The sequence below is a fragment of the Sprattus sprattus genome (genome assembly GCF_963457725.1).
Source record: "Sprattus sprattus genome assembly, chromosome: 19".
NCBI classification, from domain to species: domain Eukaryota; kingdom Metazoa; phylum Chordata; class Actinopteri; order Clupeiformes; family Clupeidae; genus Sprattus; species Sprattus sprattus.
This window is the reverse complement of record NC_137917.1, coordinates 23,177,356-23,197,355: the sequence shown is the minus strand read 5'-3', so window position 1 is coordinate 23,197,355 and position 20,000 is coordinate 23,177,356. Positions and strand designations below refer to the sequence as shown.

At 44.3% G+C, this 20,000-nt stretch overlaps 2 protein-coding genes across 4 annotated transcripts in view; one reads left to right on the top strand and one right to left on the bottom strand.

Moving 5' to 3' along the window:
* Window positions 1-8,342, bottom strand: part of phf1 (PHD finger protein 1) — a gene marked incomplete at its 3' end in the record, with an annotated part of 13,380 nt that extends 5,038 nt beyond the window's left edge. The window contains exons 1-11 of the mRNA XM_080857905.1: window positions 8,137-8,342; window positions 7,434-7,512; window positions 7,237-7,318; window positions 6,085-6,171; window positions 5,678-5,772; window positions 4,977-5,125; window positions 4,516-4,611; window positions 3,287-3,355; window positions 2,574-2,697; window positions 1,932-1,999; window positions 929-1,060 (exon numbers count right to left, since the gene is read on the bottom strand). Of these exons, the coding sequence (XP_080714031.1) occupies window positions 929-1,060; window positions 1,932-1,999; window positions 2,574-2,697; window positions 3,287-3,355; window positions 4,516-4,611; window positions 4,977-5,125; window positions 5,678-5,772; window positions 6,085-6,171; window positions 7,237-7,318; window positions 7,434-7,511 (980 nt within the window). The 5' untranslated portion in view covers window position 7,512; window positions 8,137-8,342. The remainder of the gene's footprint in view (window positions 1-928; window positions 1,061-1,931; window positions 2,000-2,573; window positions 2,698-3,286; window positions 3,356-4,515; window positions 4,612-4,976; window positions 5,126-5,677; window positions 5,773-6,084; window positions 6,172-7,236; window positions 7,319-7,433; window positions 7,513-8,136) is intronic.
* A 2,549-nt stretch (window positions 8,343-10,891) lies between these two features.
* Window positions 10,892-20,000, top strand: part of rgl2 (ral guanine nucleotide dissociation stimulator-like 2) — a 22,861-nt gene continuing 13,752 nt past the window's right edge. For 2 of the 3 annotated variants that reach the window (XM_080857902.1, XM_080857900.1), the window contains exons 1-5: window positions 10,906-11,122; window positions 12,347-12,516; window positions 17,782-17,829; window positions 18,799-18,882; window positions 19,577-19,743. In XM_080857902.1, coding sequence (XP_080714028.1) covers window positions 12,358-12,516; window positions 17,782-17,829; window positions 18,799-18,882; window positions 19,577-19,743 — 458 coding nt within the window. In that variant the 5' untranslated portion in view covers window positions 10,906-11,122; window positions 12,347-12,357. Of the gene's footprint in view, window positions 11,123-12,346; window positions 12,517-17,781; window positions 17,830-18,798; window positions 18,883-19,576; window positions 19,744-20,000 lie in introns of all 3 variants that reach the window. The other variant, XM_080857901.1, reaches the window with a different exon arrangement.

Here is a 20,000-nt window from a genome sequence, read left to right as displayed (position 1 = left end):
CCTGTTGTAATCGACTGTGGGTTCTTTGGTTATAAACCGTACAGTGTCTTTCAGCTGTAAAAATATATGTTGTATATATGTTGTATACTTATAATAAATGTATATACTTGTACTAGAATATAAATAAATAAATATAGTACATACTAACACACACATACACTTCATCCCAGAGGAACCCCTTTTATCCAAAGGGTTCTGCACAGAATCTTTTAAAGAGCCTGTGTATAGCTGAGAGAGTGTGCAGGAAATGTACTGACCATTAGGCGGGAGTGTGAGAATGAGGAGGTGGATAATGGGAGGGAGTGTGAGAATGAGGAGGTGGATAATGGGAGGGAGGGAGTGTGAGAATGAGGAGGTGGATAATGGGAGGGAGTGTGAGAATGAGGAGGTGGTTAATGGGAGGGCGGGTGAGAATGAGGAGGTGGATAATGGGAGGGAGAGTGAGAATGAGGAGGTGGATAATGGGAGGGAGGGAGTGTGAGAATGAGGAGGTGGATAATGGGAGGGAGTGTGAGAATGAGGAGGTGGATAATGGGAGGGAGTGTGAGAATGAGGAGGTGGTTAATGGGAGGGAGTGTGAGAATGAGGAGGTGGATAATGGGAGGGAGGGAGTGTGAGAATGAGGAGGTGGATAATGGGAGGGAGTGTGAGAATGAGGAGGTGGATAATGGGAGGGAGTGAGAGAATGAGGAGGTGGATAATGGGAGGGAGTGTGAGAATGAGGAGGTGGTTAATGGGAGGGAGTGTGAGAATGAGGAGGTGGATAATGGGAGGGAGGGAGTGTGAGAATGAGGAGGTGGATAATGGGAGGGAGTGTGAGGATGAGGAGGTGGTTAATGGGAGGGAGTGAGAGAATGAGGAGGTGGATAATGGGAGGGAGTGTGAGAATGAGGAGGTGGATAATGGGAGGCAGGATCCTTGATCTGACCTTTTCCTGTGTGTGATGTTGATGGGGGGCTCGGCGATGAGCGGAGACGCGTCGGAGAGGAGAGGAGGAGGCGCCCGCACCTGAAGCCCGAACAGACATTTCTTCTTTTTGATCTCCTTACCAGAGACAAACCTAACACAAGAGAGGAGACGCACATCTATGTGAGGAAACCTTTACGGATAATTAAAGTAGGAGCAAGTTGTCAATCAACGAACATGGACATCCTAAAATACTAGCTATTAAATAGTATGTAATCGTTAATATCTATGCACTATTTAAATACAAATTTCAACAAACTGTAAGCTGTTGTCAGAAGGCTTTTCGACCCAAAAAGGCTTTCTTGAATAAATTGTATTTTTGAGAATCGCCCAAAAGCAAGGAGGAGTCGTACACCCTGAAGCTTTCAGTCAGCTACACCCCACAGGGGATGCCAGATAAATTGAGCATTATGTAAGTAAACTACATGTAACCCACGTTGTGTAGACAAGCAGAGTCCCACACCAAACTCAAACTCAACCATGGGCATGCTAGCAAGGAGGGTAAAACCCATGGGTGCTAGCATCTGTTGCTAGCACGTCTCTAAAGATGATGGCGAGTGACGTTAACTAAGTGCACAGCCCTGTATCTCTTGGCTACCGGTACACTCACCCTCCTAAACCTCACTCCAAATCCGGGTCACGACACCAATGTAAGCTGCGTTGACTAGACAAGCTTAGTCCCGCACAAGACTGGAACTCGAAACCTCGGACATGGGAGCTGGGCTAGCAAGGAGGCTAAAACTCCTGGTTGCTAGCACCTTTTGCTAGCATGTCTTTTAAGGTGTCAGGGAGTGAGTTTTTCTGTATCCGCAGGCTACCGTTACATATACAAAGACACACACTTCTGAACTGAATCATCTGAACAGATTAACATCTTATGTAACTCTCCATGCATCTTGTGTGGCGAGCTGGAAGGAGCTGCCATTGCTGTGCATGTTAATTACCGCTGTCACATCCTCTCTCACCTGTCTTTGTGGGAGTTTAGAGCATTGAGCAGATTGTGGCATCGATCTTGCCTCGGCGTGTCAGCGAGCTAAGCAACAGACAGAGAGAGAGAGAGAGAGAGAGAGAGAGAGAGAGAGAAAGAGTGTTGATTTTGGCTTTCAGTAGGAGGAGGAATCACTTTCACACAGAGGATATCAATTTTTTTGCGTAATCAATGACATAAAAACTGATGAAGTCTACAGACATCTTTGTCGTCACACTGCATGTGTCTGCCAACCAGCTATAAACCGACACAGACACACACAAACACACACACACACTCGGCCGGCAAAGGCACAATATCTGCTGCAAAAGTGTGATTGAGAGTGGGATTTAAAAAAAAAAAACGTAAGTGTTTCTGTGTGCTTTGACAGCACTCTTATTTCAGCCTGTAAAAAGGGCATTAAACCAGTCAGTCAGTCAGTCAGTCAGTCAGTCAGTGTGATTTGCATTACATAAATAAGGTCTGTGTGTGTGTGTGTGTGTGTGTGTGTGTGTGACTGTGTGTGTGTGTGTGTGTGTGTGTGTGTGTGTGTGTGACTGTGTGTGTGTGTGTGTGTGTGCGTCTGTGTGTGCGTCTGTGTGTGTGTGTGTGTACATAAATAAGGCTTAGCTTCTCCCACCTCTCCCAGCAGCAGAGACTCCCAGTTCTCGTTGGTGAAAGACAGGATTTCGTGGTCAAAATCAAAATACTTCCTCTTGCAGCACAGAGACAGGTGATAAAGGACCAAATGGGCCAAGTCTACCCTGAAAGGACAACAATATCATGAGCAGGCCGCAAATATCCCATATCAATCAATCAATCAATCAATCAATCAATCAATTTGTTTATTTGATCAAGAGGGACAGTGTACATTCACGAACATTAAAATGTAAATGCACCCAACTATAGCCGAAAGGCTAGTTTCCATTGGCAGTCCCCCTGCCAGAGTGACAAAGGCTATACAACTTTATGAATGGCTATATGAATTCAAGAAGTCATGCTTCATAACGACCCCATCAATCAACATCTGAAAATCAATGTCTGAAAAATTCAACAAGCCAAACACCATGCAGATGTATTCTGTGATGTTCACTGACATTATCTGAGGTAAATGTGATGAATGCCGTGAGTGCGGGTTGTTCATAACTGTCCTTGCAGTCGAGACTCTCTAGACTATATGGAAAGTTACCTTTCACAGAAAACTTCTCAACCTGGCAGATAAATTATTTCAGATTTCCTCCTTTGTGGTGAATAATACATCTCAGTTTTACATTCTGCTGCAAATGTTCCGGTTTTGCATAGAGTACTTTTTTTTTTAAAGGCACTCCAGTGTACCAATCATGGTGACCTTACCAGCTCATCGGTAGCCTCTGGATCGTCTCGGGTCCATTTGTGCAGACTGAACACTGAAACCGATAGAACCTTATGAGGAGGAAGAGGATAAAGTATCACACATTAGTGTATTAAAAACCATACCTGACACTTTAAATCTATATTTCCTGCTGTGATTTAAAAAATAAATACATCACAAATATTCAGTATACATGAATACAGCAAGAGACCAGTGGATTGGTCAGGCTAAAGGAGGAGAGAGGTGTTTCACATTTGAATGTTACAATATTAAAACTATACCTGACACAAAACAATAATACATTGATAGATTTCCTGATGTGGTTTAGGCATAGTATGTGTATAAATGTATTTTAATGAGACCAATGTGGGGGTAAGTGCAGAGTTCCAGGTATATGTCAGGCCTAGAACAGCAGAGATTTTGCTCGTGATTGCATGTCTATTGCTTCAGAAGGCCTCTCTCTCGCTCTCTCTCTAGCTCTCTCTCTCTCTAGCTCTCCCTCTCTCTCTCCCTCTCTCTCTCTCTCCCTCCCTCTCCCTCTCTCTCTCTATCTCTCTCTCCCTCCCTCTCTCTCTCTCTCTTGCATGTCTATTGCTTCAGAAGGCCTCTCTCTCTCTCTTCCTCTCTCTCTCTATCTCCCTCTCTCTCTATCTCTCCCTCTCTCTCTATCTCCCTCTCTCTATCTATCTCTCTCTCACCCTTCCCAGCATGTCTCCAAAGAGAAGCTGCTGATGCAACACTGTATATGACCAATAGAAATATAAGTATGGAGGGCTCAGCAGCACTATGTATCCGCTCTCACAAAAAGAGTCACATTATCACTCCTTCTAAAGAGGGAGATAGAGAGAGGGGGGGGAATAGGGAGAAGAGGGAAGGAGAGAGAGAGAGAGAGAGAGAGGGAGAGAGGGAGGAAGAGGGGTAGAGGGAGGAAGAGATGGAGATAGATAGAGATAGAGAGAGAGGAAGAGAGAGAGAGAGGCCTTCTGAAGCAATAGACATGCAAGAGAGGGAGAGGGAGGTAGAGAGAGAAGAGGGAGAGAGAGAGGGGGGGGAAGAGGGAGAAGAGGGGAAGGAGAGAGAGAAAGAGAGATCAAAGCTGGCTGACTGAGCCATTTGTCCCTGAATTAAAAATGCACAGCCATAGCTAATTTTATACCCTGTCTATCAAACGATGACCTTGACGACACAAGTCTACAACAATATGCGTAATAATGCTGCAATCCAATCTCACCTGTCTCCATAGAGCAAGGGTTTGGTCAAGCACTGGGTGCACGCTTCATGGAACCACTGACCACAACTGCCACATTGCAGCATCTTCAGGTTCCACCTAGAACAGACATGCAAGCATGCGTACACACACACACACACACACACACACACACACACACACACACACACACACACGGGCACACAAAAACATACACATACATACATAATTAGGCAGAAAATAAAACATTGCATAGTGCAGCTTGATAATAGGGAGAATTATTCATGGAAGCTAACACAGATCTTCAGATACTGGTTTATTCCTATTAGGTTCCCATCAACCACTCACTTGCACTATAAAATCACCCAACTGGACATATACACAATTGCCAAAGATCTGACTTCAAGTGAATACAATGTACATCCTGTCAGGCATTATTAACATTCAACCTTGTCCAAAAGCAACCACCTGAAAGGCTGACTTACTCTCCAGGACCGGCGCAGTAGCAGTAACACTGCTGCTGATTGGTCAGGTGCTGGGGGTCCCAGTCGAGAGACGACAGCTGATAGGGCAGCCGGTGCTTCATGAACTGCATGAGTCGGGCGAAGCGTCCCCGCTTCAAGGCACCCCCTCTCTGAGACACAAACAAAAACATGCCAGCACATCACTTAGCTTAGCCGGAGCCTCGTGAGTCAAAGCCCAGTGCCGTGCCCCTGCATCTCGGCAGAGATTACCTGAGCGGAGAACATGACAAGGAATGACAGTGGAAGGGCTGCTAATGCTATCTTAATGTGGGCCTGCAGAATGGGATTCCGTCTGGAGAGGAAAAGGCGGGCATGTCAGGGCGGTGAAATGGAAAGAGGGATTGATGGATGCAACACCTGGCCTATTTTCCATCTCCAGACCTTGACTCACACTATGCATAAGGAGACAAAGAGAGAGAGGAGAAAAAAAACTAGCATGATGGAAGAAATAACCTCGCGCTGCTTTAATCTATTGCAATTAAAGCACAGAATTCTTCCCCTGCACAATATTTTGCTGTTACCCACGCTATAATTGTCAGGTGCAGATCCTGGGGGGGGAAAAATGACAAGACAGAACGTTGCAATTCAAAGCTGTCCTTGTAGATTTTTTATGGCTTTCAATGAGCTTCACAATGCAATTAGACAGAGGGACTGTGACTAACCCTTGTGGCAACTGCAAAAACACACTGGCGACAGATCCAGGAGTCGCTGTCAGCTTCTGCCTCAATCTCCGGAGAATGGCACTGTGAATGGTAACCTGCGGTAGAGCCGGCAAAGACAGAGCACCTTACTTTAAAGCTTTTATTACGTAATAAACCTAACACAATTATATGCTGTGGTACATTATTGACTTGGCAGGATGAGATACATCCAGAATTTCTACTTCTGAGCTCACTCTTACAGCAAGCGAATTTAAAAATCAGTTTGAAAATGAATAGGACTGAATAGGGGGGGGGGGGGGGATGTAGCACTGGATAAAGAGAAACAATCTACCCTACAGGAGGTATTACAAATGGTCTTTCATTAGCACATTAAATTATCTGCTAGGAATTAGCCTCGGTTAGCTCACCATGGCGACACTTGAGACAGTTTATGAGAGGTTCTTTTAGAGGTGGGCCATCACAGATACAACAAAGATCCTCTACTCCAACGGAGACTAGGAGAAAGAACGAGTGAGTAAGGGAGAGAGGGAGAGGGAGAAAGAAGAGAGAGAAAGAGAGAGGACAAGTAGATGTGTAATGGAAATAATAGAGAGAGAGAGAAGTGGGATGAGAGAACAGGCAAAGAGAGATTGTCAGAGAGGAGAAAAGAGAGAGGATGGAATAGAGTGCGGAGGAAGAGAACAGGGGGGAGAGAGAGAGAGAGAGAGAGAGAGAGAGAGAGAGAGAGAGAGAGAGAGAAACATTATTTATTTGTTTATTGACTCATATAATTGCCACTTCAATGGTTCTCACATATCGTGCTCTCTCAGACGTCGGAGCCACTGAAGTGCATATCTGGGTGTGTTCGACTGGCGCTAAAATGCAACAGCCTTCTCACACAGTAGTCTGTCTCCTCCACATGACATGAATTAGAACTATGATCCACAGAACACTATCAACTCTCCTCCTAACGCTGTCAACACTTCTAATCTGTGCCCTCTTTCAACAGTAACACTAAGATCATCATATCAGAGAGAGAGAGAGAGACAATAAAAACAGAATATGTACAACAATACTCTTGGAGCACCAGTCCCTAGCTGATTTTGAACACTACATTTCCAATGGATATTGATAAAGGAATGTTATACTCAGGATGTGTTTGATCAAGTATGTATAGCGAGTATAGCATTGAATTCATCTAAGAGATGGGGCATCAACTTGATCTAGCCCCACTTAAGAATATCCATCCACTGATTCTTTTAGCCACTGGTATTAAGCAGTAGCCAGAGCCACCAGTTAAAAACACACATTAATCGATATAAACACTTTCAATTAGGATGCTTACAGTTCCGTTCTTTAAAAGAATAAACAGAAAGACAGAAAGTATTTCCCTTCTACCCATGTAAGAATCTTTATTAAAACGCTTTCACAGATCTTCCACTATTTTGTCAGTCACTGTATTAACCAAACTGGGTGTGTACTTCCTTAATCTTAGAACAGCGTGGGAGGAGCATGGAAGAAAACATTTTCATGTTTTAATATTGTGAAAACGTCCAGGCCACACTGTTTATAAAACTTACATGAGTGGATGTCTTTTCTTAAGACCCAGAACTCAGAATTGTCCTCAAATCGGACCAAACAGCACTGTTTGACTCCATCCACCTACGAAAGAAAAAATAGTTTTCTGCTGTGGCCTGCTCACAGACCAGGGAAGTTTCACAGAAATAAAAAAAAAAAAGTGCAGAGGGAAAAAAACACCAAAAAGTAGTGCACTCACTCTTTTAACATTGCCCAAGTAAAGTAGTCCATCACTCCATCTTGCTAAAACATCATCTCCTTCATTCACTACCCCCATCCTGGAAGGAAATGTGTGTTTGTGTGTGTGTTCAGAGAGAGAGAGAGAGAAGAGAGAGAGAGAGAGAGAGAGAGAGAGAGAGAGAGAGAGAGAGAGAGAGAGAGAGAGAGAGAGAGAGAGAGAGAGAGAGAGAGAGGATGAAGCAACAGACTTTATTTCAGTATTACTCAGTATGAAGTTTTTCTCCCGACAGTACACGGGGTGAGCCCAAAACGCTGCAGGGCCTTATCATATCACTAACAACTGAGGGCCACAAAGGGTTAAATTCACACTAAGAACATAGCGACAGTATACAGTACAGTACATTGAGTGACGAGACTAAGTACACATTAGCACAGATGCAAAACAGCTTGGGGTATAATATATACATGCCAACTACCAATGCATGATACAATCTAATAACATTATATTACCTAATCAAACAATGCACGAATCCGTTATTTCCCTGATGAAAGACACGAACAGATGTCAACTGTTGTGCATATTTAATGTTTAGGCATGTTTCGGCTCGCGTGCAAAAAAATTATGCAGATATATACACTCCGGAAATTCGCTACATATGATCAAATTCACGAATCAATTAAGCAGCAACACAGTGACCGAAGCGAGATTGACAGAAAGCTACCTGTAAAGTCGAACTCCTCTCCGTTGGGGTCACAGAGATTTCCGTGCAAGCTTGACATGAAATGCCTTTTCTTCTCTGTTTTCCCCCGACTCAATTACTGTCCGGTTATGTGTCTGTGTGTGCGAGAGTGTGGATGTGTACGTGTTTGTCGGTGCCAAAACGGGTATGTCAGTCAACCAGTCAGTGAAAAGGCGTCTGTCCGTCTGTCTCTCTATCTGTCCGTCTTCCGCGACGTCGTTTCGTCATGTTCCCATCCCTTTCCTCTCTTTCCCCCTCCTATTGATGTTATTAAACGTGTTTGTCAGAGCAGCATGAGAATCAACCCGCGAGAGACGCCATCATCTCTGCCTCTCTCTCGACCGACTTGTTGTGACGCAGACATAAAACAGAGAGATCGAGTGGGAGGGAGATAGGGGGACCGGGGAGTGAACGGACCGAGAACACCTTCACATCTGTAAATCTGACCGAGATTTTGAGGTGGATTTCATGTCTGGGCGGTTAAGAGCAGTGTCTAATCGTCTCTAACAGACGAGGAGAGCGATAATGGCTCCCGGCGCCGGTTATTAACTCGCGCGCTGCTAATTAAAGACAGTTGTGAGGCGACTGTCTTAATTGGTCCAGCAGAAAGTGCGCCTTGGACTTTTTGAGGAAAGTTTGAAAATGCCTTCTTGCCGCCTAAACGTAGAAAAGCTTCTCACTGAACAATCTGTATATCGGCTAAAACCCCGAAAGTATCTCGTGTAGTGAGTAGCTTTAATGAAATATGAGCCTAATTATACATCCCCCCTCCCCCCCCCCCATACCCAAATTACAGCCTTCAGCATTAGTCTCACAATTGACCGCTATTAAAAACACGCAACTAGTCTGATCGTCGATCTTTTGATATCTCACTAGGATGGATGGGATACTGGTCAAAAACTTTTTTGATGTCTTTACATTTATCTGTCTCTGATCTCATAATCATAACTGCATACCTATACTTCCATTTCATCCTCGCACAAGCTCTTCTTCTTCTTCTTGAAAAATGCATAAAATATTTGTCTACATTACATGTGGAGCAGCCAAGCTGTTTTTGGTGAAGATAGGCATGCACTTATTTTATGTAGAATAGGCAAGCTTAGTGCATTAGTTTCCGTAACACTGTCCCGAGTCCAGTGGCTAGTTTTTTTTAGTTAGTTGTTTTTTTAGTTTAACCCCCTTAAGCATTATGTTTCGTCATAGTATAGCCAACTCTGTCGAACGTCGTTCAGTTTGTTTTGAATATACAGCCTATAAAGTCATGTGATAGCCTACCAGCAAACAATTTATACCGCACAACTACGTAGATAAAATAAGATAAGTAGGCTATGGCTCTAAATAAGAAAAAGGAGACTGAAAAAATATGAGGCTATTCTAAATACATATAAATATAGCAGACAAGTATGAACTAACTTAAAGAGAGACCACATAGCCTATTTTATGTATAATATAATTCCCCCGAGACTTTGTATCACTTTATACAATGTATTCACTCTTGTAAACCATGGTTGTCTTAAAATGGCCACTAGCAATTTAGGTGCGCTGTATATAACTTCCTTTTTTCTACACCAGGTGGCGATGACATCCCGCCCCCTCGGTTCACTGAGTTCATTGATGATTGTTGGGCCTCAAGTTGCAAGAAAAGACCAGGTGTAAGCAAGCATATGGAGCAAAAATATTCAAGAAGTGTTCACATATCATGGCACACAATAACCAGAAACAGTCTGTCAGTTGCATTGATATCGCTTGTATTTATACGTCTCCAGTAGAGAATATCAGCAGTCACTGAACACCTGGTTATATGCATCCTTGACGATACTGTCTTGTGAAACAGTAAAGAAAAAAGACTGGGTCAAAAAGATGTGTGCAGCAGTGGATTGAGTTGGAGACTAAACAAACGAATAGATAACGTACTGAAATAACATTCAGCCCGTCGCTGCTCATTTCAGGGTCAGGCATGGGAAACAGTCTGCCAGAACACTCATGATAATTTTAATTATTATTATAGTTTATGGTTTGAAAGACCTGATGCGTATTGTCGGTCCCTCTTGCGAATACTGTTTGTAAACTCGGATATCATGAGACCAGGAAAGGATTGCTTTCAAGAGTCACATGGAGAAATTAGAATGACTCATAACCCACAGCCCGTAGCAGGTTCTATGATACACTCAAGATGATCCATTTCATCGTTGACAATGATGCTTAAAGAAATGTCTAAATATCTCATGACTAGCGTCGCATCTTTACCCCGAAGGATAAACTCCAATCCCTTTCAATTCCAGAAAGCCTCACTTTCCTTTATTCACAGTTGCCATAGTGCCAAGGATTAGCCTACTCGCCGATAATCACCTTAAGCGCTGCATAGCTGTTGAAAAGTTTAAATCACTCTCTCATCAAAGGGTATGTGTTTGCACTATAGGCTACTATATTTCTTTCTCAGTCGCCAAAGCTTCACTGTAATGTGCAATACACTTCTGATCCCTTTCCTCTCCATAGATGCCTAAAAAACATATTTCCCTCTCCACGCATGCCTTAAAAAGATGTTATACTGCTGGGCAGTTTAGTTGCAATTGGAAGGAAAACGGTTTTGTACAATATTCTTGCCCGCCAAATAATTTGCCAGAGGTGGTCTGCCTCAATGCACCAAACGCGTAGAGCACGTAGCCGAAATGACAGGAACTGCGCCGTCAGAGCAAAGGGAGGGAGTGTGCAGCACACGGATACGTTCAGTTTGCCAGTGTAATCACACGATAAGGCTTGACAGGCGACCGGGGGGAGGCAGAGATATGGAGGAGGAGAAACCCTGACTTTAGAGGCATCTGTGAACGAGACCGGATGGACACCGTGGTCGACCATTAGCAGGTATCATTTTACCCTTGTGGATATCGCAAAGATATATGACCGATGCGAATCTCGCTCCAAGACTCCGAGCGCATATGAAGGCAACGTAGACTACATCCACGGAGGCGTAAGTTGCCTTGATTTTTAGGAAGGTTATGGTAGGTGTGAACTACGAAGGTTAAGTTTTATCTGTGGTCTATTAATGGCCAACGGCGTATCTTCTTCTATATGAGTTATTGCGTTACGTTGCTTTATTCGGTGACCACTGTGAGTGTCCCTAAACTTTGCCATGGGATTTCAGTCCTCAAGTTGTGAGTGCAGTCAGCCGAAAGAAAAGATCAATTTGTTTTAAACCGAGTTTCTCAAATTCTGATTTGAATGAAATATAATTTTCATTTCAGTCGTGATCTACCTACTCGGCCTAGTGTCGGCCTACTGTACGTTATAGACACTCAAACGTAAATATTTGTGCTGGTCAGCGGAGGCCATCTTTCGCGATGAATAGAGGCTATTGATATGACTGAGTGAATGTTCCAAAGGAACTGGTGAGGTAAACATGTTTTTAAAAGCCGGATCATTTGCTGCCGTAGATACGTTTTGGTTTTAATAAACACTTTATTAAGTGGGAAAAAAAGTAACTGCGTTTAAATTAGATTGAAAATCACATTTAAGAGAAGTCTCGTAAAGTAACTTTGTTCATTGTAAGCGCCATTCTGCTTAATTAATATTAAGTTGCATTTTGTTTAGTTCCAGACATTGTTTGAGCTTTGGGAAGCCTGGGAGTGTGTTTTATATTACAGTAGTGCTGAACTCAGACCTATCTGACCTCCATTTCTGCAGCACAGAAAGTGTCATTGGTTAGGGCTCTTGCTTTCCTGTTGTTGATGCCTATCTGCACAGTAATCAAAATACCTCTGAGGGAAAGGGGAAGGGGAAGGAGGGGTTGGAATTCAAATTAGAAGTTGTTGCTCAGCAAGGGGAAATGTAAATTGTGTAAACAAATGAAGCAGAGAGCCGGGTGAAGTGACACTTCGTCGCGAGTAATGTGCGCAATGTGAATTCTCAGAGACTCAGAACTTTGGCACATAGCAGAGTTTGAGTGCTTGTGATGAAATTAAGTAGGTTATGAGGATATAGATTAGCAGTACCTTCCTTAACCCCCCCCCCCCCCCTTTCTTTCTCTTGTCTGTCTTGTTCCACCTGTCTCACAAATGGAACTTATTGTAATTGAAAGAGGACCAGGGACATGCAGTACATTTATATTGTCTATACTTAAATATAAACACTAGCATACTCCCTCTCTCCCTCTCTCTCTCCCTCTCTCTCCCTCTCTCTGTCTCTCTCTCTCTAGCCATCTCCACCATGCTTTCCCGTAACATGCGTACGGCTGCTGTGGACTTGCCTGGGGTGGGATCCAGGGATGTGCCTCTCATCGCCTACCGGCCCCTGCAGCCTGACACAGACCGGCCGTGTGATGGCTCAGGCAAAATGTCAGACAGAAGGCAAAACGACACTACACAGGTAATACCCATTTATATGTCCGTAAAACCCTTTTCTTACGCCTGTAAGAGGCTTGTGTGGCAGTGTACTGTCAGGCGGGGTCTTCAACAGTTGTTCGAGGAGCTTTTAGTAAACTGAGGTTAGCAGAATAATGCCAGAGAATTCCTGGGGGGGCGCTGTGTTTAACATTTGACTTTATATGCCTACACTACATCATTGAATAACCTGTCTTTTCTATACTTCTATGCGTTGTTTTCCAGAAGTAAAAAAGAGTGAGAGTTTGAGGGTAATACTCAGTGTTGCTTTATCCAGGTTAGGCTTAAAGTGTGACTAAACAGCTGTGTACTGTACCAGAAACAACTTATTGATGTGTAGAAAGTACACGGATATTACCTTTCCGCAAAAGTACATAATATCAATGTGCTGCTGCTCTTAGTTACTCTGCACATTACAATGTACAATATAGAATGTTTTTTAATAAGACTGGATGTTGAGAAACCTTTTGTATGTTTGTTACAACAGCTTTAAAACAGAGCATGATATAAGTGTACCCAATTTCAGTATCCTAAGTAGACAACAGATGCTTTGTAGTGATATTGTACTATGATAGTATTGTGATACCATACTTAGACTGTTGAATAGTGGTACAACTAGAGCTTTCCATTATTTTAGTAATTTAATTATAAAATGTTAAATACTACATTTAATGATTATTACATTTTATGAGACTGATTTAATTAAACTAATGTAACAACCCCGGTTTCACCTACAGTGAACAACAGATTATTTGGGTGAAGCTCTCACTTGGCCTCACGGACTCTCGCCATTTGAAGAATAAAAACGGACAGAGCAGAGAAAAAAGGGAAGGTGAAGCGCTGACTCAGCCAGAGTGATTTGTTATATAAACTCGACCAGTGGAACAGTCGTAACTCCGCCAGCCGTGTGGGACGCCGTTATAGGACGCTGTCTTTGGTGATAGTGAAAGTGAAAGATACCACAGTAGAGGGTTCCAAACCCTTAGTCAGCGCAAGACCATAAAGTTCTGAATGCTGAGTAAGCTGTCACTCACATGGCACTATCCCACAACATGTTTCGCATGGGTCAGGAGGACCCTTATCTTGTCTTGTTCCTCTCTTACTGTTCTGCGGTACTGTTCTTCCTGTACACTTGGCAAATGTTCGTTTGTTTGTCCAGCTATACACAGTGAAAGCATTTTGAAATGTTCCCTTGTTGAAGCATTTTTTGCACTCTGTAAAGTAATGCAAAGTGTGCAGTGACACAGACATGAAACATGGCGCTGGCAGACATTTTGGATGACTAAGCCTGGGCGACTGTTTACGCTCAGCACGCACGGTAACCAAAGTGTGCTGGGTCTCTCTGCTTGGAGTCTCCTTTTAGTACCTTAGGTCCTAAATAAAGAAGTCACACACTGACTCAGACGGATGGCCCTCGCTGTCGTAACTTCCCTCTGTGAGGGTCATGTGACTGCCTGACTGCGCTGGGCTTCTCGGCCCTGTGTTGAATTATGCACAGAGTGGGGGCAGCGGGTTTGTGCTGTTACACACTCGCGCTTTTGTTTCGCCACCCCTGCTCTGGTGTCACTGCCAAGCCCCCTCCGCCACCCCCCCTGTCCCGGGGCCAGTAGTCTCCTCCATTGAGAGATGGGATAGCATGTCATCCCCCTCCCTATGCCTCTTCACTCTTTAATGAGTAAGGACTGTATGCATACATGTGGCCTAGAATGGCGCTCTCAGTCCGGCCCCGCCGCGCACCCGACCAAGGGAGCCTGGGGCCTGGGGAAATATGGGTCATCACATGGCCTTGTTTTCCATCACCGGTGCCAATCGTTGGGATGTGATGTGTGCGACCCACACACACACACACACACACACAGACACACACACACACACACTCTGTGACGCACGTAATCCATATTGTTTCTAATCAGCCACATGGTTGTGCTGCCCAACAGTGGTGGTCAGTTGACAGCAACATGTTTTCTTAGGGCACATAAGGCCAATTAGGTACACCATGAGAATGTGTAATAGAAGAAGGAGAGAAGGACGATGGCTGGCCTATGGAGGGATGAAAGAGTAGGGAAGAGTAGAACCGGAGGGTATGGAAGGAAGAGGTGGACCTCCAAAAGAAAAAAAAAATGCGGGAGAAAGAGCTGAAGACAATGGGTGTCTTTAAATAAACCACTCTTAGATGTATTTATGGCTCTCTTGTAAAAAAAAAAAATAGGACACTCGCTCACAACGCAAACAAACATATATAAGGGGACAATAATACATCCATTGCAACTCACGGCGTATATTGTCACCCAAATCCCTGAGGCTCCGTAAGCCTTGGAAAACTCAGACAAAGCCTTCTGCATTTAGATGCATGAGTAAACACGTAATGGTGGCAAAGATAGAGAGAGTCTCTTTCCTGTTTTTTCCTCGCAAGGCTGCCAGCTTTTAAGGATGCAGGCCATTGGGGGAACCACAGTGGAGCTGCCAGTGAGGGTGGGGTGGGGTGGGGTGGGGTGGGCTGGGGGGGTTAGTGGGTGAAGGGGGCGGGTAAGAGGGTCAGCTTGAGGGTGGCGCGGATGGCAGCATGACATGGTAACATGTCCTGTTTCCTGTGTTTGTCCAATCTCATTACGGACTTCCTGCATGTTGAGAGAGAAGAGAGCCCAGTGGTGGACAGACAGACAAGAAAGGAGAGCAAAGGAACTACAAGAGAGGCACACATAAGAACAGAGCAAGAAGAAGAAAATGTACTCCGGCAATAACTGCGTTCCATTCACTAGGAAGTGTTTAATAGGGAATGTTTTGCCATAGTTTGCCGGCTGTAGCACTTCATCTTTTTTAAACTCTGTTAGAGTTATTGACATGGAAGCTCTTTGCTGTTGGAAAGATAGCGCATGCTTGGCTGTCTCACACACTTCATGTGAAACTTAGTTTCAAAACATGTGGAAACATGCTGTGACACAAACTGGTGTAACAGTCGTCCCATCATCTGGCTAATTTAAGATATGAAGCACGTCATTTATGGCATTTGCTATCCAAAATAAATGTAGTGGTTTTATTGAGAACCTGATAAGATAGAGGAGACTTAGAGAGACTTGGTAACTTAGAGAGATCGCTATAAACTAGCAGTCTGTTTGAGCTCTGTCTGTGAAACTCATGTGTAAATACATGCTTTCCATCTCATGTTATTATTCTTGAGCAAATGTAATTAGAGTTCCTTCTATTTGTTTATGGACAAAGATTAACAAGCTGAAGAAAAAACATGACATGGTCTATAGGATATAGCCTTGCCTTAACCAAAGCAGCAACGCTCTGTTTAAACGCTTGTGTTTTCTGTGCTATAGAAGTTTCTGTGCTATAGAAGTGTAGAAGTTGGTCAAACAGGTTTAGCAACACTGGTCAGTGAATCGCTGGGTTAGATCCCACGGGAGAGAGGAAACAAAAAGAGAGAGAGAGAGAGAGCGAGAGAGAGAGAGAGAGATAGAATTGTCAATAGGCAATAGCTGCAGGCCATTCTGACTCGTGCTTGTGATGGGAGTGGCCTGGTGACATGACACCAGTAGGGAGGGGCTAGTGAGAGCCTCAGGTGTGTTTGTGTACGTCAAACACACACACACACACACACACACACACACACCGAGAGAGCCTGGCTTAGTAGGAGACAAAAGAAAGAGAGATAAAGGCACTAAACCAAGCTTGAAGCCTCGCCGCAAACAAGACAGAGGGACGCTGAGAATAAGAAACTCTGGAAGCCAGATGACTGGACCAGAGAAGACGCTCTCTCTGCTTGGGTCTCGGAGCGTCTTCAGGAAGCCAGAAGCTCCTGCTCCTGTCTGGACTTGTAGGGTCTGAAAGGTAGCGTTTCCCTCGTAGGCGCCGTCTCTTTCTCTCGTTCTGCACTTCTAAGGTCTAAAAGGTAGCGTTTCCCTCGTAGGCTCTGTCTCTTTCTCTCACTCTGCACTTGTAAGGTCTAAAAGGTACTGTTTCCCTCGTAGGCGGAGTCTCTTTATCTCGCTCTGCACTTGTGGAATGAGATTAGGAGCGAACCAAAGTGTTTAATAGCAAACCCGCATCAACACCTCTGAATACGTGACAAGACGTTTCCTTATCACATCTACTTCTGCTGATTATGAGCATGATATGTCATCCATGTGTGTCCTCCATGTGCCTGTACGGGTGTGAAACAGGGAGTCTGTGTGTGTACGAACCAGGACATGTTCAGCTTCGCTGGTCTAGACAAATGAGGTCACTTTAGCCCAGCACCCATGAGTTCCGTTACAGTTTTTTATGGATTTAATGGTTGAGTCAGTAGGACAGTCTTCTGTGCCCTCGTTTTATGGGCGGCACAATTTGCATTGCTGACCCTGATAAAGACTAACCCCCCCAGTGCGGTGGTTGCAGCATTTGATAACACAACCACGTTATTATGACATGGTGTTTTTTTTAGAAGCTGAATGCTCTTAGACTGTTACGGCAGGGTAAGACGCTACAGGAAATGACACGTTTATTGAGTGGCTGTGAGCAGTGAGAGGGGATACAGTGATGTCATAGGCACCCTCATACTCATGCATTTTTCATGATGGAAAGTCTCACTGAAAGAATGGATGCCTCTCACAGTGGATATGTGTTATATATGTGCTTATATATGTGTTATACATTTATATATGTGCTTTTTTAGGACCCTTGTGCATTAGTTTATATGTCTGCAGAGTAATGTCAAACTGAAATATGTTCACACCAACACATTTTGTGTAGTTGAACTGTGTGTGTTTATTATGTTCAAGGCCATGTAAGTGATCATTAATCTGTGGCAGTGGATTTATAGGTATTGATCATTAATCTGTGGCAGTGGATTTAGTGGTTTTGTCAAAGCAATATTTCATTTTTACGCACAAACCCAATCCGGCATTTTATTACATGTCATTGAATGCAGAAGTGTTTTTTGTTATCCATGTATCCCATAGTTTTGGATTTACAATTCAGTTACTTTACACAAACAAGGCCCCTGTTTTAACAACAATGCTGTTATTGGGTTTGCAGTCTCTGAAATGCAACAAAATCAGCCAAAAAGAATGACAAATAGTGTCCTTGGTTATAGACGAGGTGGATTTGAAAGTGATTTACATTTGCAAATGGTTTCACAGTTCTTCAAGGTTTGATGCATACCATTGCTAATTGATGCTACTAATTGTAGATTTATGTTTTGATAAATATCATCTTGATTCTCCTTTTTTGATTCACCATTTTGCATTAATATTCCACTGTTTCTTAGGTAGAGCCTTCACCCATGAAAACGACGTGGTACTGCCCACTGGACCTGGTAAGTTCACTTCCTCTGTTCAAGTCTCCCGCACTGTTCTGCACTCTCTGCAGGAAGACGGGTCACATGCCCCTCGTGTCAAAATGAAGCACCATACTCAGCCAATAAGCGTTTGTCCAGAGGGTAGCAGTTCACCCAAGGCTCCTCCGTAGGACGCTAATGTTGTAATGATCTTGGCTAATAGCATAAACTCAGCGGCTAAATGCTAACTGTGTGGCCAAGATGAAGTAAACACCGTGTGTATTTATTTGCAACTGACACTCGCATAAGCAAAGTTATGGGTGCGTTGCTCAGTGATTATCCATTGAAAGTGTAGCACTTACAGGGAAAATATGTCTGCGGTGTTTATGAAACTGATAATCAAGAACAGCCTATCAGGAGACTCACTCTCTGACCTCTGACCCCTACATCTCTTCCGGTTGTCTCCTGTCAGTCGATGGGAATGGGTCAAAACATTTCCAGATGGTGATATAGTGTGATATTTCTGCTTGCGATACGTTATTTATTACAATAACGTTATTGATATGTTATTGATATGTTATCGATACACCATTCTGGTGTTCCAGAGTAGGCTACCCTCTGCTTCCATGTGGGGCTGATTGACAGAGTGATTGATAGAGTGATTGATAGAGTGATTGATAGAGTGATTGATAGAGTGATTGATAGAGTGATAATCGGCGTGAAACGGAATTATAACTGAGAGCAAAGAAGAATTTCCATCATAACAAGCCTTTTCACAGCTAAGGGCAGGGATGAGATTTTTTTCTTGTCCTTTTCTTTTTTTTAGTTAAATTCTATTTCATAAAATATAATAACGTACATTATCTGCCATTTGCCAGATCTTTGCTAGCATTATATCAGTACTGTAGGCAAAATACATGACAATATCGGATTGTAAGTTAACCTGTGAACCCCCCCCCCCCCCCCCCCCCCCCCCCCCCCTCCCCCCCCTCCCCCCCCCCAGTCCAGTCGACTGTGTCTGAAGAGGAGGAGGACGGCATCCTATACACTGTCGTTGTGAAGCAACAGCATGGCTCTCCCACAAGTCCACTGGTAAGACTGCATTGAGTCATTGAGCAAGTAGCCTTGGTTACAGAGGTGCTGCTTGAATCTACAGGCTAAGGCCCCATGAGTTTATAGAATGCTAGCATGATGTAAGCTACTTTCTCTCCGTTGGAGATCTGCAGTCGCGATAGCTGAAAAACTCATGCAATGTATTTTTAATTGTGAATGCAGAAATAAAGCCATTGTGTGGAATCCCTTGTCTGACTGCATATCACCCAACACCTGCACAACTGAGGGTCGTTACACTGAAACTAGTTTACATCATGCTAGGGTGTTCCAGCACTTGCCCTTGCAGCCAGCAACAGTGCATGGCTTACATAGTCTGTTGCATTGTACTTAACAGTTGATGGCAGTGAAAATCTCCTTTCCCCCACTTAAAGTGCACCTGATTGATATCAGTGCAATAAGCTATTGATTACCTAAGTCAGGTGTGTTGCTCAGCTTGTCCAGATGGCCACTGAAGAGTGAAGTCATGTGTGCAGAGCTGAGAGAGTTGCAGGCACACGAGGGGGAACCCCTGGCCTAAAGCGACTGGTCAACAGGTCCCTGGTGCCGCGCTGCCCTCTGGCGTACTGCTTGACTTTCTCTCTCTCTGTCTCTCTCTCTCTTTTAACTCCCTGTGTGTGTGTGTGTGTGTCTCTGTGTGTGTCTCTCTGCATGCCCTCTGGCGTTCTGCTTGCAGTCCCCCAGGTTCCGCTCGCGGTGCGTGAAGGCGGGTACGGAGGAGAAGCTGGTCCTCCACCTCCTGCACGCCTTCTCCATGAGCGACTCGTCCTTCGTCTCCATCTTCCTTTCCACCTACCGCTCATTCACCACCACGGAGAGGGTGCTGGGTGTCCTCGCCGACAGGTACGGAGCGCCGGGATCCCATGGGAGAGGAGGAAAGGGAACCAGGGAGGGGAGGACAGGGAACCAGGGAGAGGAGGAACGGGAACCAGGGAGAGGAGGAGAGGGAACCAGGGAGAGGAGGAGAGGGAACCAGGGAGAGGTGGAGAGGGAACCAGGGAGAGGTAGACAGGGAGAGGTGGAGAGGGAACCAGGGAGAGGAGGACAGGGAACCAGGGAGGGGCGGAACGGGAACCAGGGAGAGAAGGAGAGGGAACCAG